Source organism: Excalfactoria chinensis, chromosome 6 (assembly GCF_039878825.1).
Source record: "Excalfactoria chinensis isolate bCotChi1 chromosome 6, bCotChi1.hap2, whole genome shotgun sequence".
NCBI classification, from domain to species: Eukaryota; Metazoa; Chordata; class Aves; order Galliformes; family Phasianidae; genus Excalfactoria; species Excalfactoria chinensis.
Genome location: NC_092830.1, coordinates 26,094,609 through 26,117,263, shown reverse-complemented (window position 1 = coordinate 26,117,263; position 22,655 = coordinate 26,094,609). Strand labels below are relative to the sequence as shown.

Genomic DNA, 22,655 nt, shown 5'->3' with positions numbered 1-22,655 from the left:
TGGCTTTCCGAGCACAGACAAGTGAGCTCTGCCTTCATCCCAGGGGCCGTGCCTGGCCCTGTCCTGCAGCACTGCCCTCACCCACCTGTGGCTTCAGAGGGAGGTTTGAGCTGATGCTTCCAGGTAATGGGGTGAGAGGGAGGGGATTGTCCTGCAGGCTGCAGTACTTCAGGGCATGACATTGCAGTGCTCACATATGTTTGCTCTACGCCTTTTCAGTAGTTGTGCAAGTTTGGCGTTGTTTTTCTTTCCTACAGGAAAGGGCAGCTGAGGCTGTTGTTGGAGGCGCTGCACGGGGCGATCCGTCCAGGGGCTGCTGGGGGGCAAGGCAGGGCCGTGCTTACAGAACGCGGTTAAGGGGCTGCCGGAGGTCAGGCGGCCGTGGTCGGATTTAGTTCATGCCTTGTGGTTTATATTATCGGAGTGCTCTCAGTGACGTTCGGATTGCGAGTTTTCCCGTCTTCCCCTGGGCTGCCAAACGCCTTGATGTTCTGCCTCGTGGATGTTTTGCCAGCTTAACTGATGGGGCCCCTCCTTATCTGGTGTTGAAAAGGACTTTCCGTGCTGAGGAACGGCCTGGGCTGCTGCCGGGAAGGCTCCGAGGGAAAGTAAATTCCTCGAAGGGCTGGTCCTTAGCGAGGCGCTTTTAGTTTTGTCTGACTTCTTTCAGCCGGCGTTTCTTCGTCTTTGTAGTCAGGAATTTGAAAGGGAACTCGTTACCTGCTATCAGAAGCGGCGCTGGGTGGTGAGAGAAGGAAAACATTCCCGTCTTCCTGCCTTGATCCTTTGCCGTGGGTGCTGACAGCTGCTCCCCGCGCCTGCTGTGAGCGCTGCCTGTCCAGATGTGTGTTCAGGTGGCCTTTAAGCTGCATTCAGACGCGTTGCAGCTCTTTGGATGTCTCCCTCAGCCCGGTGAGCAGCACCTTCATCTCCTCCAGCCTCCCTGCCCCCTCCCGGCTCCCTGCAGGGAGGTAACAGGGGAGGAGGTGGCAGCTGGGCTGGAATCCTTCCCTCGTCCGTCATCGAGGCGGCCCAAGCTCTGCCCCCAGCCCGGGGCCGCCCGAGGTGGCTTCGCCCCATGTGATGTGTGGAGGAGGGTTCCCGACCATAGGAAATGGGGCCACTGGCACACACCCTCTTTCCTGTGCTCTCCTTTGGGCTCACGCTCGCTGCTACAGCTGCTAGAAGCCGGGTGAGCCACGCTCCTTCCGTCCTGCAGGGTAAATAACAGCTCTGCTGCTTTGGGACTGCTGGGTGAGGGTCCTTCAGCAGGGTTGTGACTGCTGGGTGCCGGCTTAAAGGCTTGAGGGCTTTGCCACTTAATTCCAGCTCTTTTCTCAAAGCCTGCTTAGAGATGGAGGTCCTGCCCCCTGCGGCTCGGGCAGTAGCAGGAGGTCCATCTCCTCCGAGCTGACCGCTGGGCTCTTACTGGAATAAAAATAACAGCTTAAGGCTGGCAGGCTCAGTGCCGGGGAGAGGAAGGCCAGGCATTAAATTGGGTGCTTTCTTCACGCTGCAGGCTTTAAAAAGGCGGCACAAATCATGTGGGGCAGCCGTGGGCTCCTCAGGCTCACAGAGCTGATCTGCATGCTGGAAACTGAATCCACATGCTTTGCCCCACACCCAGCTGGAGGGAGGCCTGGCAGGTGAAGCTTGCTCAGGTGCTGTGCCGCATCTCGCTTCTCTTACGCAGCCGTGGAGCACTGCCTGCCTCCCCCGAGCACTAACCTATTTTGTCAGTATTTGGGCTCCAGCATTGTTAAGGTAAAGTTTGCACGGCACAACGTTGTTTCTCATCCTGGTTGATATTCTCTTCCTATTAGCCCGTTTTTTTTCCTTTGCCCTCATTCTGTTTTTCCCTGCAGAACGCAGATGCTGTTTGCTGAGGAACCGTGTCAGCCTTCCTCGTAATTAAGAGCCTGGCAGGAGCGAGTGCGGCGGCTGTTCTGGAGATGTCACCTCTGGTGGGGAGCTGACCGTAAGCTGGGGATGCGGGGTGGTGCGGGGGGACCCGCCGGGAACCCAGCATGGAGCAGTAAGTGACCCCCAGTCCTCACAGCTGGGATGCTCCAGCTGCCCACGTCCTCTTGTAGAGCAGCTCCAGCTGCGTCAGAGCCAAGGTTACAGCCCTGTCTGGGTTCAGCCCTCTGGGATGGAGCCCGCGTGCGTGTATAGGGGAGGAACAAAGCAAGCTGCCGTCGTCTGCATCTCATCGGCTGGGAAATAGCTAATAGTTGTAATGTTGGAAAGTGAGATGGATGGAGAGCTCTCCAGTCAAATGGCCTGAAAATGGGTGAATAGAGTGAAGTTATTCAGTGCTGCTCTGTAATTTGGCTGCAGACTCTGTAGTTCTTTTATTAGCACGAAGGCTCAAAGTGAACAAAAGGAGACGGTGGAGCTGGGGACCTTCTTGCCTCGGGATGTTGTGGAGGCTGAAAGCAGAGATATTCAAAACGCGTTTTAGTGGCAGAAAAAACCATCAGGGTCTGTGAAATGAAAGCGGCCATCCCTGGCTGAGAGCTTCCAGGTTGTGCCCTGCAGGGTGTGGGACGGGAAGCCAATTCCGCCTCCCACCCCATCCGATAGATGATGTCGGCTATAGAAGAGAAGCAAAAACAAGGGAATGTGGGACTGGATGTTAAGCCTTCTCCATGGGGTACCTTCGGGACAGTTTATTCCCTCTGTAGCTGCTGTGTCGGGTTTGCCTCTTGGGGGCAACCTCGGCCTGCTCCAGCCGTGGCAAAGGCAAAAGGGAGTTAACGCGCTGGAGGGGGGGAAATGACTCACTGCGTCTCTCCCTGGCTTTGCTTTATCAGATAATTTTTGGCAATCGATGCAGTTATTGCTGAAAGGCTTTAAGGGAAGCTGGCTGGCTTGGCCTGATCGCTGCTTTTCAGAAATGACCCAGTTGCTTCTTGAAGGTCCCGACGCTGCAGTCTGTCAAAGTTTTTTGCTGCCTCGCTGTCCTTTGGAGAGCGTGGCATGGGAGAGCTGCTGCTCTACAGCTCCAGGCTAATGGGCAGCGCAGAAATCCACTCGTGTAAGATTTACAGCGCTCTCCCGCTGCTCTTTTGCCAGGGATCCCTTGGGCAATTGCTAATCCTATCAGCGCTGCGGTTACCCTGACTTGTATGTAGGGGAGATAGCAAACTTATTGCTCCAGCTCCGCTGGAGTCCTGTGTTCGCAGGCAGATGTGCCACACAAACCCTGTCCGTAAATAACCATTTACATTTATTTAAAGGGCGTTGAGGTATATGGTGGAATAAGAGGAGTATTATTCATGCTTCGTGCTGCGGTTCCTAATGGGGCTTAGCACGCTGATATGACCTACAAAGCTTGTTGTTTCGTGCCCGCAGTGCTCTGATGTTCTTCCTACCCTGAGGGTCAGAAATGACGAGAATAAACGACGGTGACGGGTGTCTCGTACAGATCCCCGCTCCCTCGCCTTGGACGTGTCCTTGCAGGGAGCTGCTGGTGACATTGCCAGGCAGGCAGGGGGACGCTGCGTGCTCGGCCGGTCACGCGATGCGCACGGAGCGGCCTTGGCGTGCCGTACAAAATCGATGCCTCCTGTCTGCATAGCAGTGCATCCGTAGTTGGCTTTTTTCCCCCTGAAGTGCAGCGGGAGGGCTGGCCGTGGCCACGCATGTTCGATGGCTGTGAGAAGCCCCGGGCTCACAGGCTGCATGCAGCCCCACAGCCCCCAGCACCTCTGCACAGCCCAGGAGCTGTGGGTGCCCAGGAGCTGCCTGCTCAGGCTGCTAGGCTGAGTCAGCCCTGCTGGGACAGCGGCTCCGGCCAGCCGGCTGCTCATTAACCCAGCCCTGCGGTGTGCTTCGCTGGCTTTGACACTGCCTTTAATAGCTCCCTCCTCTTTTTCTTTTCTTTTTTTTTTTTCTTTCCCCCTTGTTGTTTATAAAGGTAAATTAGCTGTATGGATATGCATGGACATGAATCAAAGGAATTCAGCTGACTCTTAAGAAGCTCCATTTACACAGTCATGTAATAGGAGATGTGCTATAACACCGGGATGTGATGAATGCTGCCCAGTCCATAAACACCTTAGGACAAAGGCTGTTTGTGAGTGAGGCATCTCAGCGTAACTTCCCCAAATCCGGCTGCGTAGGGGGAAAACCATTAGGCTTTGGAATACATTAACTTGGTTAAGCAGCAGAGGTAGTGGTGAGATGCAGACCGAAGGCTGCAGAGATATTGCACTGAGCTGCAAAGCCTATGTTTGAGAAGTTGCATGTCCACACGGCACGTTCCCAAGGCTCCTCTGACATCCTTTCTATGGGCAGAACTTTAACAAGCAGCACGCAGAGGGTATGGCTGCCGTCTTCCTCAGATGGAAGCAGAATTCACTACATCACGGAGGCCAGGCTGCGTTTGGGACAGGTGCTGATAGATGTGTTGTTAAGAGGAGATGTTTCCATGGCAAAGCATCGCCCTCAGCGGGGCTGTGACCCTTGGGACTGTCCTGTGCACTCACAGCATCGCTCCAGAGAAGGGAGGGAGCTGCGGGCTGTGTGGGAAGGCCTGAGCTCAGCCTTTGCCAGTCCTCTGACTTGAAAAGAAAACGAAAACCAGAGGCGAGGCTGAAATAGCCCATTTTGTCTCAGCAGACAAATACTTGCTTTGAGCATCATTGTCGCTCAGGCTAAATTACTTTTAAATGTTGCTCGGGATTGGGCAGCCTTTCTGAGCAGCTCACTGTGCAGCACCCCACTGGGGCAGTGCCTGTAAGGCCAAGCACTCGGATATCGCAGTGATTCTTCCTGGTGTCCACTTGGCTTCATTATCTGACCCATGATTCCCCACCGAGGAGATGTCTCAGCTACATCCCAGCTGCACAACTCTTCTCTGAACAAAGGGCTCTGTGCCCAGAGGAGGCCCGGAGCCATGGGAAGGTGGATGGACGGTCCTCTTGGGGATGGAGAGAAGCTGCAGGCGAGGGGAGCTGAGAGCCCTACCGGCTCCACATAACTGCTGACGCTGCCATAGGGCTGGGGGGATTTTAGCGCCTGATTTGTTGCCCCTACCTCTGGTTTCACAGGAGCCTTGTCATGCGTGGCACGGACAGCCGCCACTTGCAGTGCATTCCCCGCAGGCAGTCTGCTTGCGACACAGCCACGCAGCTCTCCCAGCTCTGCCGGCTCCCTGCTGCGCCTTCCTGAAGGCAGCCTTGCAGCCGCCCTCCTCCCTGTCTCTGCAGCTCTTCTCTAGCAGATGTATTTTTAAATCCCAGCTCATAAATTTTGGAAGCTCCTCTCCTTCCCCCGCCCCCTCGCCCCTATCAAAGTGTCAGAGGCGAAGAAAAACCCTGAGAGTGATGTACGCGCTCAGCTTCGGCTGCCAGCGCTTGCGGGTTATTTACGGCGCTGCCGAGGCTGCTGCTTAAATCGTGTGGATGGCAGCAGCCCGGGCTGGGCGTGCAGGAGGGAGAGGTCTCAGCCCTTCAGTTGGCAGCGTGTGGCTGCATCTCTGCCATCGCTGCTCACCCCTGGAGTCTTTCTGTTCCCTCTTGTCCCACCTGCTGCTGACCTGCCCTGGCTGTGCGCTGTCTGTCCGTCAGGACAGGCTGGGAAGGCTTCCCCTGCCTTTCCCTGGGGCAGCAGGGCAGGGGAGGGCAGGCGGAGGCTGCCGTGACTCAGCTGCTGCTCCCTGCAGCCAACCGGCACCTGGGCAAAGCATCCCCATTTCCATTTGCAAACGTTGGCACCGGGTCAGGGGGGAGCGTGCAGAGGTTGGGGGCGGCGTGTTCCCCCCTGCTGCACTGAGCCAGGGGAAAAGTCTCATCTATAAAAGAAACAGCCCTAAGTGCCCGCTGGAGTCGCAGCAGTGAGGGCCGGCCATGCCCCAGCCTTCTGGCACGTTACAACTTTCTCAGACAAATCCTGCGATGGTAATTTTCCTTGCTGGCTCCCGGCCCAAAGGAACGGTGGTTCGGAAAGTTTGCTCAACGTCTCAAAGGGAAGAGGATCCCGTGCCTTTCACGCTCTGTGCCTGCTGGCGCGTTCATCCCAGCGCCGATGCACTTGGCAGGGCACACAAGAGCTGTGCCTGGTCAGGATGACCATTGGCTCTTTGTGCCCAGGTCTGCGCCGTGCCTGGAGGGTGCAGGGGAGCTGGGGGGAGTGCTGCTGCCATTCCTGTGCTGGGTTCATCCAGAACCAAGGGGCTCTCCCTGCAAACCTTGCAGTACGGCCTTGGGGCTGTGAGCTGGTGGGCACCATGCTGGATTAGCATGGATTTCACAGGGTTTCATAAATCCCCAGCTCCCAGCACGAGGAGGTTTTGTAACTGGCGGCACAGAGCCAAATCCCTGCAATGGGGCTGCATCTCGCTGCTCTGGCTCGGAGCGAAGGAGGGGCAGCACCAGGAGCAGCCCAGTCTTCCCACCAAGTGCGTTCTGACTGAAGGCAGCACACTGAGAACAGCCTGGAGCCCGCTGTGTGCCGAGGGCAGCAGCAACCTCTGCATGGTGATGTGAACCCAGCGGGGAATGGAGCACTGCGGCCGTGTTGTCCTTAGCCGTGTCACTTGTGATGGGGCTGTGGTGTGATGTGGAAGCCATCACTGTGCTGGCTGGGTGTCAGAGGGGCAAAGCGTGCTGCAGGCAGGCTCACTGAGAGCCAGCCAGGTGTTCTGAGTGACACAAAGGGCAATTACAGAGCAGCCGGGCTGGGCTGGCCGGCTGGGCACCGCTGCGGCTCCTCTTCTTCCTCCCCACCCAGCTGCACTGCACCACAAGGCTGGAGCAGGACTGCACTGTGTTGGGCCCCCAGCTCCAGCTGCAGCCCCACATGGCAGGCAAGGCCCGGCCTCTGCACCAGCGGGGCCCTCAATTGCTCCGGAGAATCTCGTGGGGGCAGCAGAGCAAGCGGAAGCTCTGAAAATAGATCTGTTTCCAGCTGCCGATGACTCGCGTTAATTAATTAAAGCCTCGCAAGCTCAGGCCTGTAAATAGGCAGCACGGAGCACACCGGGCTCAGCTTGCTCTTTGCTCATGCACTAATTACCCCACTCCAAGGCCAGGAGCTAGCGCAGCCTGAATTTGGGCTTGGGGCCACGTGGGCGGACAGGAGTGCTGCTGCGGGACAGGACGGGATGGGATGGGAGCTGGGGAGTAAGGGGTTGAACCATGGCTGGTGCTTGCAAACAGCTCTCCCTGTGCCCATCCCTGTACCAGGAAGGTGACTGCAGGCAGCAGCCATCAGAGCCTCCTCGAACTCCCCACAGTGACAGCTGACACGCAGGTGGCTCCCTCCATGCCGTGCCACAGTGGAGTCAGGATGTAACCCACAGGACCACGCGCTCTGAATGCTTCATCCCCAAAAGCCGTGTGTGCAGTGCCGCTGCCCTGCAGTGCTCTGGGCCTGGCTGGCTCCATCCAGGCTGTGCCAGGCAGGGCTGCAGGTGTCTGTCTTCCGTGGGGCGGGCAGGAGGTGAAGCGAGGTGTTGGGGAGAAGTAAGGACGGGAGGAAATGGCAATCAGCTGCTGGAGCATGCAGGCGTGGCGGGAGGGAGGGAGGGAGGCTGGGGAGAGGGCAGCGTGCTGGGAGCGGTGCTGCACGGCTCTGCCAACACGGCAGGGAGGCACAGCACCCACCTCCTGCTCCAGCCGGCTCCCCAGTGCCCTAGATGCGACCTGCAGATTGCGCGCCGTGCTTGTGCTTTGCGTCTTCCTGACGGATGAGGAAAGAGGGCTCAGAGGGCTCAGCCACGTGGGGCAGAGGAGGCTCCCAGGGGCTCAGCGCCCACAACGCACCCCACGCACAGCGGGGGATCTTTGGCTGCCAGCTGGCTCTGGCGCAACGAGGCTGTGCCGTCGTTTCCCCCTTTGAGGACTTTGCCCTCGCGCAGCTCGAGGCTGGGCGCAGTGCCCAGCTGGGCGTGCAGCTTCCTGCACCTGGCTGCTGGCCGCGCTCCAGGCACCCACCCACCGGGTTAGAGGATCGGGGTGGCCTCGAGCCGGGGTGCTGCGGGACTCGGAGGGCGCTCCCGCCGCTCCGCGCTCCGGCCCCCGCAGCGCCGCAGCTCCGCGGCCCTCATAGAGCCGGGGACGAGCTCTGCGCGCAGGGCGGCCGGCAGGGGGCGCCATAGTGCGGGCGGCGCGGCACGGCCCACGGCGGGGCCGCGCACAGCGACCTGCGGCGGGCAGCTCAGCCAGCGCCGAGCCGGGCGGAACCGGACCGAGGCGAGGCGAGCCGCAGGCAAGCTCCGGGGAGATGGGATCAGGGCCGGCTGGCGGCGGGGTGTGCGGTTCGGGTGCTGGATTTGGGGCTTTGGGTCCGCAGATGAGGTGCTGCGTGTCCCCGCGTAGGGTGCGAGCGCTGAGCACGGGGTGCTGGCTCATCCCCAGGCAGCATTTGGGGTGCTGGGTGCGGGCGCTGGGGCTGCTGCCTGCGAGTGCCGGGTCTGGCGCTGCGCGCACAGGTACGGTCCGGTGCTGCGTCCGGTGCGGTTCTGGGTGCCGGGCCGGGCTGCGGGGAGGCACCTCGAGAGGGTTCGGGACGGAGGTGAAGCGGGGTTGGGTGGGTGCTGGGAGCGGTGCCGGCGGCTGCAGGGCCCGGGGCGGGATGGAGGCGGGGGACACCTGGCGGGGATTTTTTGGGTGGCCACAGCTGCGGGGGAGGAAGGGAGGAAGGGACGCGCGGGTCTGGTGCGGTGCTGCCCTTCCTCCTGCCCCGTCCCGCTCAGGGTTTGGGGTTGCGCCGCGGGAGCTCAGTGATGCCCCGAGCTGGGGAGCTGCGTCGTACTGGAGACTGTGCTTGTGCCGGGGCAGAGCATCGCGCCCTGCTCCTGGGGTAGGGCTGGGGCTGTGCTCGCTCTGCCCGCAGCCCAGGTGGGCCCGCGGCTCCTCCATCCCGGAGCCTGAGGTGGGGGTGGGGGACTCGGCAGGGATCCGGTGGTGCCGGGGCACCGGCTGTGAAGACAAAGAGGCTGCCCAAAATGGACGAGGAGCGCAGGCTCCCCCAGAGGCAGGGATCTGTTGCTGTGAGCGATGCCCGCTGCCGGCCCCCTCCGTGGCTGCGGCTCCCACCCCCGACGGCCCCTTGGGCCGCTGCCGCCGCCGCCCCCCGTGGGATGTGCCCGACGGGTACGGGGCAGAGCTGCCCCCGCCGTGCGGCGATCCCTATCAGCGCTTTGTTTTTGTGTTGCAACCGGAGGGGAAAGAAAAACACAAAACCAATGCCAACCCTTTCAGCTCCCACGAACGAGGTGGCCGCAGCAGGAGGAAGGTGAGGTTTTGGGGCATCTTTGGTACCAGGCTGTGCTCTGCCTGCTGCTCCCCTCCTGCAGGGTGGGAGGGGAGCCCCATTGCTGCCCCCCTGGGGGCTGAGGATCACTCTATCTCCCCGCTGCCAAACCCATGCAAATCCACCCGGCTCTGATGTGAGCGTGGCTGCGTGCAGACCACATCGGGAAAGGCCGAGTGTCACCCTCATGGGGTGTATGGGAGTGGGATGCAGAGTTAAAGAGCATCAGCTGCAGTTTGACCCCAAAGCTGGAATTGTTTTGGAGGAAAACTGGAACAAACAAGACGAGGTCGTTAAGCTGGAACCAATAAGATCGCTGCCATCATCTAGTTTTGCTGGACTTTGGGGGAAAAAAACTAATAATAAGGAAACAGTTTATCGTTGGAATAAATAAAGCATAAAGGAACAGGCGTGCAGGCGGCCCCCACGGGCCAGGGCCCCTCTTCCCGCATCCTGCAGCTGTGGGAGCTATGCCTGAAACCCGAGCACTGGGGAGAACCCGGGGGGCAAAACCCTGAGCAGATCCCGTGGTGAGCCGTGGCCCAGCGAGATGGAGTGCAGTGCATCCAGGGGGATGAGCAAATGGGCCCAAATTGGTCCCAAACCCCAAATCCGAGAGTGGCTGCACCGGCAGCTGCTGGCTCTGCGGCGTCCCTTTAAATTTAGGGTTGGGGCTTTGAGTTGTGTTGTTGTTTTTTCATTTTTAATTGTTCCTGGGGGTTTAATTCTAAAATTATTCTCCTGCTTCTGCTGTGGAAGCAATGTGCTCCGACCACAAATCCTTTTAAGGCTGAGCTGCAGCGATGAGCCACGGCGTGCGAGAGAACCGGCACGGGAACCTCTGTGGGGAGCTCTGCTGGGCACTGAGGGCTGTATGTCTGTCTGTCCGTCCGTCTGGCCACGCAGTCTCATTTTGCCACAGCAGGGAATAAAAAACAGGGACGTTGTTTGTTTGTTCTCGGTGGAGATTTTCCCAGCACTGCCTGCCTCTCCCTCCTGGTTTTTCCCAGTGGAAATGTGGGGCCAGGGCGGCGCTGCTGAGGATGGAGGAGGTGGGGTGTGGGGATGGCTTTGCCCCAGGGGTGCTCATCCCTGTGATGCCCCCAGGAAGGCGGGGACGCAGCACCTCACATCCCCATCCCCCTCCACCGTGTGCTGGTGGGGGGAGCTCAGCGCACGGCTGCGGTGCCTCAGCTCACTTCTCAGTTCCTGTTGGGCTCCCATGGCGCTCTCCCTTTGCTGCACCCACATCCCAAATTTGGGGAAAGGAGAAGCATCGCGTGAGCGGCGCTATCTCATGCATCTCCTGGGAAGCGCCTCGGGGTCGAGCAGGGTTTTGTTTAAAGAACCAAAATAAACGCGGAGCAGCGCTGGCTGGTGGAGGTCACGGCGCTCCTTCCCTCCCCGACCCAGCACCCGGCACGTCACAGATCCCTTTTTCCCGGAGGACTTTTTGCCAAGTAGGCATTTTTCTTGCTGCTCTTGGCAAAGTCCTGTCTGGCTGAGGAGCGGATTGCCTCCCGCCCTGGGCTGCAGCCGCTGACGTGGGGACGGGGATGGGTGTCCCTGCTGTGCCCCTTTTGGGGCCGTTTGCTGGTGCTGCACCCAGGGATGTTTTACAGTCTGCTGCAGCAGAGGCACGGCAGGGCTGCAAGTTGGGGAAAAGCTGCAGAAAGTTGCCTGGCAACCCTCATCCCAGCTCTGCTCGCTGGGTACCGCGGGATCTCGCAGGATTTCGCTGCCTTTCCCAAAACATCGGGCTGCCGGGGCTGCACGGCCCTAAATGGGCATTTTCATTTTGCTCAGCTTTCCCTCGTCTCCCTGCCTCCCTAAGCTCACATGCACCACTTTGCAGAGCACGGCTTAGGGATGCTGGTAGCCAGGGGAGCTCTGGGTTTCTCCCAGTCGCATCCCATGCTCTGGGCTCAGGTTGGGAGCAGGGCCCTGCATGGGGAGTGGGCACAGAGTGCCTGGGTTGCTGTGGGGTGTGGGAGTTGCTGTCATGGGGAGCACAGCAGTGCCATGATCCAAGCTGGACCAGGGATGCAGTTCCCTCCTGCTCCTTCCCCCACTCTGTGGGTATTAAAACACACACACACACAGAAACAAATAAATAGAAAAGAGAAGCTTGGAGCAGCCCTTCCCTCCGGGTAAAACATTAACAATCTCTTGGAGTGAGTTGCTTCATTTCCTTCAGGACAAAGTTGATCTGATCTGGGGTGAAGGAGTCTTTGCACATGGGTGCAGCCTATGGGCTGGAACAGCACAGCGTGCCCAGCCCCGGCACTGCCTGCGTTCTCCTGGGTAAAGTCCGACACTGCAGTGTAATGAGGGCAGGGTGTGCGTGCAGGAGGTGCGGTGCGGCCGCACGCATGGCCGTGCTGTGTTTCTTCCCAGTGCTGTTGGGCTGTGCTGAGCTCGTAGCGCTGTGATGTGACGTGGGCAGGCCATGCTGTGTGCCCGCTTGCTCACTTCTGTGCCCTGCTGGTTTCCTGTTGTTTCCCTTCTCCCTCCCCTCTGCCCAAAGCCCGGTGCGGTATTTGCTTTTAGGGAATCTGTCTGCAGCAGGCGTGTTTGAACAGCTTCGCTGGAGGGCCAGGTATTTGGTGTCTATATAGAAAAGAGCCCTAAGCAAACAGGTTAATGCCGGCTGCTTTGCAGGGAGCTCTCCTGTGTGCAGATATCCTATGGGCTCTGTTCTCAGCAGGCTGCTGTGGGGTGCTGGGATCCCATGTCCCATCCGGCCTCCCCACGTCTCCCCATCCTCCTGTCGTGGTTTTAGTCCCTGTGGACTTTGGTGTCCCCATGTGGCCGCTCAGCTCCATGCCTCCCTGTGGTGGTTTCTTAGCCAGGATTTGCTTCCCGAGATGAAGATGCTGAACTTCAAGTCAACTGTTGATAAAAGGGAAACTGAAATATAGTGGAAAAACACTGTGGGTGGAAAAAAAACACGGTCTTGCTTGAAAACACATGGTGGAGGTGCCAAGTGACTTGGTATTGCTTTCGTTTTGCCCTGTGCTGCGTGTGCCTGGAGCATCCCTCCCCAAACCTCTGTCCTGAGCAGTCCTCAGTCAGCTCTCTGCATGTTTGGGGTTTTGTTTCCTTCCTGCCAGCTCCTGACTTGGCTCTGGGGAAGGAGCAGAGCCCTTTGGCTTTCAGGTCACACTGGCTGCCCTGCTGCCTTCTTGGGTGGCCAAATTCCTGTGCCCAGCAGCCCCTCTGACCTTGGCTTTCCATTTCAGGAGGTTCCCAGGCAGCCCATCCCCAACAGCGGCCGTGCCAGCTCCTCTGGCTGGGGGCTGCCCTCACTGGGCGCCAGGGACTGAAGATGTGTGGGGGCACAGTGCAGCTGCTGACCGCCCTGCTGGTGGTCGCGGCCATGGGCTACCCCAACCGGCGCTCCGCCACCAACCTGGATGCCACCCCCAGGACGACGGTCAGCTTTGATGGTACGAGGGCTTGGGGTGGGGAATAAGGAGGAAGCTCACCCTGCTTGGGAGCATTTCACTGTGACAACCATTTCTCCCCGCAGAGCTGTTGGGTGTGCAGCGGTTCAGCGGGCGCAGCCTGAACTACACCACGCTGCTGCTGGAGGACGAGCGGGGTGTGCTGTATGTGGGGGCCAGGGGGGCCATCTTTGCCCTCAATGCCAGCAATGTGGCCGATGGCTCGCACCGTATGGTGAGCTGCTGTCCCCCATTCCCAAGCAGCCTCCAAACTTTTGGGGTGGGGTTTAATGCTGTGATGGCACTTCTCCCTGTACAGATCCATTGGGAAGCATCTCCGGAGAAGCAGCTGGACTGCCTGCAGAAGGGCAGGAACAACAAGGTACAGCCATCACTGGGCAGTGAGGGTCCCATGGTGTCCCCATGTGGTGTCCCCAGGCAGTAATGTGTGTCCTGTCCACCGTAGACCGAGTGCTTCAACCACGTGCGGTTCCTACAGAGGCTGAACACCACACACCTCTACGCCTGTGGCACCTATGCCTTCCACCCGCTCTGTGCTTCCATTGTGAGTCCGCCCGTCCTCATCGCTGTCCCCATCCAGGGTGGCTTTGGGATGGCAGCACCCGGGCACAGTCGCTGTCACACTGATGCCGCAGGTCCCTGACAGTCACATGGGCCCCTGCATGTCCCGCATCCCCCCCACAGCCATGGTGTGTGTCCCCAAGTCCCCAGCTGCTCACGGCAGGTCTGTGCCTGTTCTCAAGGCTGCACTGCCGGTCTGGTTTGTCCCCAGCCACTAGAGGAGCTGCCACACTTGGCTCCATCATTATTTTAAGTGCTTTGAACTTGAACCCCCAAAGAAAATAACTCTTACGGTGACACAGATGTTGCAGGGAAGATCCAGCCCGGCTGAGGATAACACTGGGTGTTGGTGTTTTGTTGGGGACTCATCCTGCCTGGAGGGGGTGGCCGTGGGCACGGCTTTGTCCCTGCCCTAGTGGGCACAGGGCTGTTCCCTGTGCTGATATCCCGGTCCTGCAGGATGCTGACAGGTTCACACTGCCCTCCCGCTTCGAGGAAGGCAAAGAGAAGTGTCCCTACGACCCCTCCCGTGGCTACACCGGCCTCATTGTGGGTAAGTGGTACTTCACCAGGTCAGGACACTTAGGGCCATTATGGGGGCAGTCAGCCACATGGGCTCTGCTTTTGGAGGGTGTAGTGAGATTGGGTATCTCCTTCTTTCTCCTCCTGCACTGCCCAGGGCATGTGGATGTGGCAGCTTTTGGGGCTGTCCCCACAGTCCCTGGGGTATGGTGGCCATGCTGATGGGTGCCTGCCCTGTGCAGATGGTGGACTGTACACAGCCACACGCTATGAGTTTCGGAGCCTCCCTGACATCCGGAGGAACCTGCACCAGCGCCCGCTGAAGACAGAGGAGTCCCCTCTGCACTGGCTGAATGGTAAAGGTGTCCCTGTCCCCTGGGCTTGTCCAGAGTGGTGTCTTGCAGGGGAGAACTGAGGCAGGGAAGGATTGTGGGGACCTGGTGAGTTCCCAGTTGTTACTTCTCATTCCATTTCCCCCAGATGCTGACTTTGTGGCCTCCATACTGGTTCAGGAAAGCAAGGACAGTCTCGTGGGTGACGATGACAAAATCTATTACTTCTTCATGGAGCGAGCAGGCGAAGAGACCACATCCTTCTTCGACAAGAGCCAGGTGGCTCGGGTAGCCCGGGTGGCCCGCGTGTGCAAGGTAGGGGTGTCCCCGTGGAGCAAGGGATCTGGGCATGCACCTGGGGGCAGAGCTGGTTGTGCACTCAGGGGGGTGGGCTTCCCATAGTGGGGAATGGGGATTGTGAGGATGGGGACTGGCTCTGCACTGTGGATGCTGGGCTCGGTGCACCCACCAAGAACCCCTGCCCACCTTCCCAGAGTGATCTGGGGGGGAAGAAGATTCTGCAGCGCAAGTGGACGTCCTTCATGAAGGCACGCCTGGTGTGCTACATCCCCTACTACGAGGTGCTGCGCAGCGTCTGCAGCCTGGACAGCGGCGGCTGGGCCAGCACTGTCTTCTACGCTGCCTTCACACTCTCGGCGCAGTGGTGAGCAGGGCCGGGCGTGGGGCTGGATTTAGGTGGTGCTGGGGGATAACGGGAAGTCCTGCGCCCAGGAGGACGATGGAGGCCTCGGCTGTGTGCCGCTACGACATCTCTGAGGTGCAGCGTGCCTTTGAGGGGCCCTACATGGAGTACCAGGACACCTCCCGCAAGTGGTCCCGCTATGATGGAGCAGTGCCCGAACCCCGGCCTGGCTCTGTGAGTGCTGGGGATGTGGTGGTTTTGGGGAGGGAGCGCAGGTGGGTGAACCCCCACTGACAGCCGTGCCCTCCCCTGAGCAGTGCATCACCGACAGCTCCCGACGGAGGGGCTACAACTCGTCGCAGGACCTGCCCAACAGCGTGCTGGACTTTGTTAAGCTGCACCCGCTGATGTTTGAGGAGGTGCAGCCGGCGGGTGGTGAGCCTCTGCTGGTGAAGAGGAGCGTGGCATACAGCCGCCTGGCGGTGGACCGGGTGCAGGCCCTCGATGGGCGCTCCTACGATGTGCTGTTCATGGGGACGGGTGAGTAGTAGGACATGGGATGGGTCCCTGCGTGGTGCCGGGGGTCCCGCGTCCCCTCACTGCCCCTTCTGCAGGGGATGGCTGGCTGCACAAGGCCGTGGTGCTGGGCTCCAGCCTCCACATCATCGAGGAGGTGCAGGTGTTCCAGGACCCACAGCCTGTGGAGACGCTGGTGGTGTCCCGCAGACAGGTGAGGGGCGGCAATGGGGCTGGGGGCGGCGCGGGACACCCATGTGTGGGGCAACACTGCGAGCTGGCCCTTTCCATCCCAGAGGAGCCTGTATGTGGGGGCTGCTAGCGGAGTCCTGCAGGTGCCCCTGGCCTCCTGCGCCAGGTACAGCTCCTGCTATGACTGCATCCTCGCCCGGGATCCCTACTGCGCCTGGGACGGCAGGGCCTGCCGTGACACTTCCAGCGGGGACAGGTAAGGACAGTGCTGATGGGTGGCGGCTGTGGGACTGGCAGCAGGGCCATGTGCTGAACTCCAGTGTCCCACAGCACAGGGCTGGTGCAAGATGTGCAGAATGGCAACGTGGGATGTCGGAGTGGCTCTGGGCGTGGTAAGTCATCATAGAGTAACAGAGTGGTTGGGTTGGAAGGGGACCCTAAAGCCCATCCAGTTTCGACCCCTATCATGGGTGGTTGGAAGGTCAGGATGCCCAGGATCTCATCCAGCCTGACCTTGAACACCTCCGTGGATGGGGGCACACGCAGCCCTCTGGGCAGTCTGTGGTGGGGCCTCACCTCCCTCCAAGTGATAAATTTCCTTCTGACATCTGTCCCTGCAGGTTCCCTGCCATGGAAGAACCGCACGGTGCTGCGCGGGGATGATGTGCTGCTGCCCTGTGACCAGCGCTCCAACTTGGCACGGGCTGTCTGGCTGCTGAATGGCAGTGAGGTGCCGGGCACAGGGCAGGAACGGCTGCGCATTGGGGTGGATGGGCTGCTGGTGACCAACACACTGCCAGGACACAGCGGCGAGTACCGCTGCTATGGTGAGGAGCGTGGGCTGCGCACACTGCTGGCTGCCTACAGCCTCACTGTGCTTCCCCAGCTGCCTCGTGCTGCCGCCACCACCACCTCTGGGCCCATAGCGGCCAGCCAGGCTTCTGGAGACACCAAGGTGGTCTACGTGTCGGCTATCGTGGTGCTGGTGGTGCTGTGTGCCGTGCTGGGGACTGTCCTGCTCTACGTGTCCTGCCTGGAGAAGCGCAGGGGGAAGTATGTTCTGGGGGAGCCGCGGGCTGTGAGCCCAGAGCTGCAGACGGTGTCGGCCAGCTGCCTGCGCAAAGCCCGCGGGGAGGATGAGGATGAGGAGGATGAAGAGGATCTGGCTTATCCCTGCCTGCGCATCATCCCCGGTGAAGCACCCACAGCCACTGTGTCCCCGGCCAAGGAGCTGCCGGTGGCCGTGCCTCCACCTCCACCGCCACCGCTGCCCACGGAGCTCACCAACGGGGTGGGCTCCCTGCCCAACGTCCTCCGCAAGATGAACGGCAACAGCTACATGCTGCTGCAGCAGCAGGACGAGCCGCTGGCCTCACCGCTCTACAGCGCGTCCTTCACCGAGGAGCTCAGCAAGATCCTGGAGAAGCGGAAACACATGCAGCTGGTGGAGAAGCTGGATGAGAGCTCTGTGTAGGACCGGGGTCCCACCAGTCCCTTTTCCCACCCCTGCCAGCAGTGTTACAGACTCAGCGAAACTACCTCTGGGACCGCAGCGCCGGGCTGGGCCCGGGCTCAGTCAGCCCTTTGGCTTTTCACTCACTTTTGAGACTGGATGTACAGGAAAAAAAAACATTATGGGAAAAGAAAGAGAAAAATATCCCCCAAAGAAGAATCTATTTAAATTTGGGAGCTCTATTTATGTATAAAAACCCACCGATGGCGGCCACATGCTGGAGGCAGGAGCTGGAGCACGGCTAATGGTGGACATGGGGAGGGAGGGCTTGTGTCTGTCTGTCCGTCTGTCCATCCAGGCAGGAGAGACCCTGTCCTGGATGTGTGGACCTGGCCCACCCCATTGGGCATCCCCAGCCCTGGGTGCCCAGGCGCTGAGAGGTGGGTGCAGAGCGGGACTGTGGGCTCTGGGCTGTGCTGCCGGGCCGCCAGCCGCTGCCTGCTGCACGTCTGCTCCCCAGGGCTGCCTGCAGGAAGGATGCTCAGCGAGGGACGGCGAGGAAGAGGAGGAGAGCTGTCCCCACAAGTGGGGTGAAATTACCTGTGCCCACCATCACAGGGTGAGACACAGAATGGGTTCTATGGGGAGGGGTACCACTGTGGGGAACCCGACCCTGACAGCGTGTTGCCCTCCCCCTGCAGGGTGCTGCTGGCAGCAGGACTGCTCTCCGTGCCGAGGGCCATGCACACCAGTTGGCTTGTCTGCATCTTCGTCACGTGGTGTGGGAAGGGACCAGTGTCCTCTCAGCATCCTTGCCCTGCAGACTGGACACGATGCGCTTTTGCATCCTTACGCGGTGCCAGCAGATGCTGGGATCTTGGCTGCTGCCCCCGTGCCACGGACTGTCCCCTCGCACACTGAGGAGCCCTGCCCCAGGGCCTGTTCCCTGCAGCCCTGCTGGCCCTAACTCCCTCTTCCCCTCATCTACCTCTGCTCCCAAACCCTGGGGACAAGCAGGACGCCCCAGCTCTGTCCCTCTGTGTCCCCCCCTGTCACACCCCTTGGACTGAGGGCATCGCCCAAAGCACAGCCCCCTCCCCGCCGGGCATTCCATTCCCTCTGTGGGGGTGGATGAGCCACCCCGAGGGGACATCGCATTCCCCCTGTTCGGCCCCAGGGCAATAAAGGCGACGGCTCTGCGTGGAAGCTGCGGTGCATCAGTGTGCGGCTTTATTGCGGCGCCGTGCGGGGGCCGCGCACGGTGAGGGAGGAGGGTTTGTTGGTGAGGGGGTGCCACTGGCCCTGCACGCTGGGGTTGGCGGTGTGGAAGGGTTTGCGGATACGCACGATGTCCAGGCCGGACTGGGAGGCCAGCTTGGCGGCCAGCTGCACGATCTCCTCGCTGGTCTTGCTGGCGATCAGCTCCTCCCGCACCGTGCCGTTCACTGCGGGGTAAGGCAGACGCTCGGTAAGGCAGACGCTCGGTAAGGCAAGGCAGACGCTCGGTAAGGCAGACGCTCGGCGTCCCCGCAGCGCGGCCCGCCGTTCCCCCGCCCCGCACTCACGGTACTCGGCCTGCAGCACGGGCGCGGGGCAGTCGCACGGCCGCACGTACAGCACCACGTCCGGGTGCCGCCGGGCGAAGTCCACCGCCTCCTCCTCCACGAACTGCCTGCGGGACGGAGGGGGGGATCCGAGGTCAGGGATCCGAGGTCAGGGCTCGGAGGCTCGCGGCGGGGCGGCGGGCTCACCTGGCTCCGCGGGCGTCGGGCGCAACGGGGCTGAACACCACCTGCAGCCGCTGCAGCTGCCGCACGTAGCGGCCCACGCCGTTGTGCAGCACGGCCGTCAGGAAGCGGCTCGCCGTCCCGCGGCCCGTCATCTCGCCGCCCGGAAGCGGAACGGCGCCGGGCGAGGAGGGAGAAGGGAGAACATCCGGCCGCGCCGCGCGCCGGTAGTGACGGCGGCCGAGGGAGGCATGGCGGCGCCCGCGGGGCTCCACGTGGGGGGGGCGGCCTGAGCCGTGCCGATGCGCGGGCGGGATGGCGGCGGCGCCGCTGCGGCCCTGCAGGGCCTCCGGGCGGCTCGTGCCGCTGCTGCGCGGCGGGGCGCGGAGCCGCGGGGCCTCCCCGTGGGCGGCGGGGCCGGGCCGGGTGGCGCAGCGGCGGTACAAGAAGGACGTGCTGCCCGAGCCCGGCGGCGCCGCGCCCGCCGTGTCCGTCACCGAGATCCGGCGGTACCTCCGCGCGCAGGGCATCCCCTTCCAGGACGGCTACAGCTGCCTGCACGCCCCCAGCCTGTTCGGGCCGGAGCTGCCGACCGCCGCCGGGCCGCCCTTCACGCTGTTCATCGACAAGACGACGGGCAGCTTCCTCTGCACCGCCACGCTAGCCGAGGGCGGCTGGCAGGACCTGCAGGCTGCCGTGGAGCTGCGGCACCGGGGGGTCCCGGCGCCCGCCCCTGAGGAAGGAGAGCACGAGGAGGAGGAGGCGGAGGCGAGGAGGGCGCGCGAGGATGCTCGGCGCATCTGGGAGCGGGCGCTGCCGCTGGGAGAGCTGCTGGACGAGGAAGAGACGCAGAGCACCAAGGCGGCGTTCGGCATCGCCCCGCTCGCCGACGGCACGCTGAAGCGCTTCGGGGTGCGCTACCTGCGTGCGGCCAAGGCCCTGGTGTTCCCTTGGTTCGCCCCACGCGATGCGGCGCTGCGGGGCCTGAAGCTGCTGGTGGCGGAGCGGCGAGGTGACGCCGTGAGCTACACGGAGGAGACGTTCCCCCGTTTCGATGCCTACCGCAACCTCTTTGGACTGCCGCTGATCGGCCGCCGCGACACCGAGGTGGTGCTGACCGGGAGGGAGCTGGATGCCCTGGCCCTGCACCAGGCCACCGGTGTGCCCTGCCTGGCGCTGCCGCGTGGGGCCACCATCCTGCCGCCTGCCCTGCTGCCTTACCTGGAGCAGTTCAGGCGCGTCACGCTGTGGCTGGGCGATGACCTGCGCTCCTGGGAGGCTGCCAAGATCTTCGCCCGCAAGCTGAACCCCAAGCGCTGCTCGCTGGTGCAGCCCGGGGACCTTCAGCCACGGCCGTTGGAGGCGCTGAACCGGGGGCTGAACCTCACCAAGATCCTGCGTGCCGCCCTGCCTGCCGGACACAAAGCCATCGTCTCCTTCCGACAGCTGCGCGAGGAGGTGTTTGGGGAGCTGGCCAACAGCGAGCAGGTGGCCGGGGTCAAGTGGGCGCGCTTCCCTGAGCTCAACAAGCTGCTCAAGGGGCACCGCCGGGGCGAGCTCACCGTCTTCACTGGTGAGGGTCTCCACACAAAGTCGGGCACGGGATGCTGCTCGTCCCAAGCTTGGCTTTCTACCACTGGGTTCTTTTTGGTACAACCATCACCATTGCTCATTCTCCCCAACTCGCTTCCCAACTCATCCCAAGCTTGGGTTACTCCCATTGGGTCCTTCTTCTGGTTCTTCTTCTTGATGTGACCATTGCTATTGTGCATTCTCCTCCAGCTTGCTTCCCAGCCCATCCCAGGCTTGGGTTGCCCCTTTTGAATTCTTCTCCAACCGTGCCTTAGTATGATCGTCACCATCGCACTCATTTCCCTGTTTACTTTCAGGTCCGACAGGCAGCGGAAAGACGACATTCATTAGTGAGTATGCACTGGACCTGTGCACGCAAGGGGTGTGCACGCTGTGGGGCAGCTTTGAGATCAACAACGTCCGCCTGGCCAAGATCATGCTGACCCAGTTTGCCACGCGGCGCTTGGAGGACCAGCTGGAGCTGTATGACGAGTGGGCCGACCGCTTTGAGGACCTGCCGCTCTACTTCATGACCTTCCATGGCCAACAGAACATCAAGTATGGCACCGTCCCTTTGGCCTCTAATGGAGCTCTCTTTCCATGTGCTGAGGCAAAGAGGGGTAGATGTGGGGCTGGGCACACTGTGGTGGCTGGGGTCGCAAAGGGTGGCTCACTGGGCTGCACAGTGGCATCCATCTGGTGGAGGGGGGGTGGAGGAAAGGAAGGAGGGGGACAGGCACAGTGGTGCTGCCACCTCCCCCTGTGCCTGGCTGGGTGTCCCCAATGCTTCTGGTGTTCCCCTTGCAGGACGGTGCTTGACACCATGCAGCACGCTGTCTACATGTATGACATCACCCATGTGGTGGTGGACAACCTGCAGTTCATGATGGGCCACGAGCAGCTCTCTGCAGACAGGTAATGCTTCTCTGGGAGTGGTGATACCACCCGGCTGTCCTGTCTGGTGTAGGAACCCACATTAGAATCATTTGGATTGGAAAATACCTCAAAGATTATCAAGTCTAAACCCAAGCCATCCCCACTGCGCTCACTAAACCACGTCCCTCAGTGCCACATCTTCCTTTAACACCTCCAGAGAGGCTGACGTCACCACCAGTTCCAGTCCCTCCCTGCTCTCTGAGAGGAATGATTCCTAAAATCCAACCTGTCCCATTTTGGGGCATTCACACTGACACACATGACACACATGGGGTTGTGGCGCTGCCCCCACTGTGCCCCCTTGCTGTCCCCCGCAGGTTGGCGGCACAGGACTTCATCGTCGGCGCCTTCCGCAAGTTTGCCACCGACAACACGTGCCACATCACGCTGGTCATCCACCCGCGCAAGGAGGACGACGAGAAGGAGCTGCAGACCGCCTCCATCTTCGGCTCTGCCAAGGTGGCTCCTCCTGGGCCTCAGGCGGGGACAGGGTGGGGACATTGGCACGCCGTGACCCAAACTGTGCCGCAGTGGGGTTGGGTGTCCCCTGCCACCTGGTGGCACGCAGCTGATTGATGCTCATCAGCTGTGGGTGGGACGTGGCATGAGGTGCTCCATGGGGTAGCAGGGAGGATGCTGGGTTCACCCTCAGAGCGCTCGGTTCCCCGCAGCTCGCTGGGTGTGGGGTGCCCTGTGCCCTGCAGCAGCCCCTGGAGATGTTCTCCTCCCTCAGGCCAGCCAGGAGGCCGACAACGTCCTCATCCTGCAGGACCGCAAGCTCACGACGGGTCCCGGGAAGCGCTACCTGCAGGTGTCCAAGAACCGCTTCGATGGCGACGTAGGTGTCTTCCCACTGGAATTCAACAAGGCCTCGCTCACGTTCTCCTCCTACGGCAAAAACAAGGCCAAGCTGAAGAAGGTGAAGGAGGAGAAGGCGCCTTCACCCAAGAAGGGTCCCAATGGAGGAGGTGTGGGTGGCTCTGGCAAGCCCTGAGTGTGGCAGGGACAACCTTGGTACTCGGGCACACCAGGTGCCACGCGGCTGTGCTCCTCCTGTGCAGAGCACGTTGCTGGGAGATGTGAGAGGAGCGGATGTGCAGACGTTGGGGTCACTGTACCCTGAGCAGGTCAATATACGGCTGCTAAGTGGAGGCCGTGGCCCAGGTTTACCTCCCACACGGCATGGTGCTGGTGCAGCCCTGCCGGCTCTGACCCCGGCCTCTCAGGCCACGTGTACCACCACCAGCAGCGAGGCCTCAGAGACCCAGCCCCGGGCGCCTCGGAGCCTCTCACGGCAAAACACTGTGTCTGAGCCAGTCCTCCCCAGCACAGGGGAGCCCGCAGTGGGCTTTTGGCCCATCCTTCTGTTTTCTTTACACTTTTATTAAAGCAGAGCTGTTAAAGCTGTTTGTCCTTCGCTGACAGTGAGCCGGGAAGGAGCGTCCCCGTGCTCCCATCCCCCATCCCTCC

At 61.1% G+C, this 22,655-nt stretch overlaps 3 protein-coding genes across 9 annotated transcripts; 2 read left to right on the top strand and 1 right to left on the bottom strand.

The window, feature by feature from the left end:
* The first annotated feature begins 1,120 nt into the window (after positions 1-1,120).
* Positions 1,121-18,155, top strand: SEMA4G (semaphorin 4G). 6 transcript variants are annotated; one of them, XM_072339935.1, is made up of 17 exons: positions 1,121-1,220; positions 1,866-1,964; positions 12,507-12,713; positions 12,797-12,945; positions 13,030-13,092; positions 13,177-13,275; positions 13,752-13,845; positions 14,057-14,170; positions 14,295-14,461; positions 14,641-14,810; positions 14,879-15,023; positions 15,107-15,329; positions 15,404-15,519; positions 15,602-15,753; positions 15,828-15,889; positions 16,118-17,569; positions 17,652-18,154. In XM_072339935.1, the coding sequence occupies exons 3-16, from the start codon at positions 12,593-12,595 to the stop codon at positions 16,969-16,971; spliced, it is 2,529 nt and encodes an 842-aa protein (XP_072196036.1). In that variant the 5' UTR covers positions 1,121-1,220; positions 1,866-1,964; positions 12,507-12,592; the 3' UTR covers positions 16,972-17,569; positions 17,652-18,154. The 6 variants fall into 6 exon arrangements, with proteins under 6 accessions (XP_072196036.1, XP_072196038.1, XP_072196039.1 ...); XM_072339936.1 differs by lacking the exons at positions 1,121-1,220; positions 1,866-1,964 and adding an exon at positions 8,090-8,217 and having other exon boundaries at positions 16,118-17,390; positions 17,471-17,569; positions 17,652-18,155; XM_072339934.1 differs by lacking the exons at positions 1,121-1,220; positions 1,866-1,964 and adding an exon at positions 8,282-8,440 and having other exon boundaries at positions 16,118-17,390; positions 17,471-17,569.
* On the bottom strand, positions 18,139-18,875 carry MRPL43 (mitochondrial ribosomal protein L43). Its single transcript, XM_072339941.1, has 3 exons — positions 18,702-18,875; positions 18,516-18,622; positions 18,139-18,395 (listed from the first exon to the last, which is right to left on the bottom strand). The coding sequence occupies exons 1-3, from the start codon at positions 18,830-18,832 to the stop codon at positions 18,181-18,183; spliced, it is 453 nt and encodes a 150-aa protein (XP_072196042.1). The 5' UTR covers positions 18,833-18,875; the 3' UTR covers positions 18,139-18,180.
* A 14-nt stretch (positions 18,876-18,889) lies between these two features.
* TWNK (twinkle mtDNA helicase) lies at positions 18,890-22,585 on the top strand. 2 transcript variants are annotated; one of them, XM_072339940.1, is made up of 5 exons: positions 18,890-20,250; positions 20,567-20,807; positions 21,057-21,164; positions 21,503-21,644; positions 21,955-22,312. In XM_072339940.1, exons 1-5 carry the CDS (start codon positions 18,993-18,995, stop codon positions 22,177-22,179), a joined length of 1,974 nt encoding a protein of 657 aa, XP_072196041.1. In that variant the 5' UTR covers positions 18,890-18,992; the 3' UTR covers positions 22,180-22,312. The 2 variants fall into 2 exon arrangements, with proteins under 2 accessions (XP_072196041.1, XP_072196040.1); XM_072339939.1 differs by having other exon boundaries at positions 18,891-20,250; positions 21,919-22,585.
* Positions 22,586-22,655: the final 70 nt, after the last annotated feature.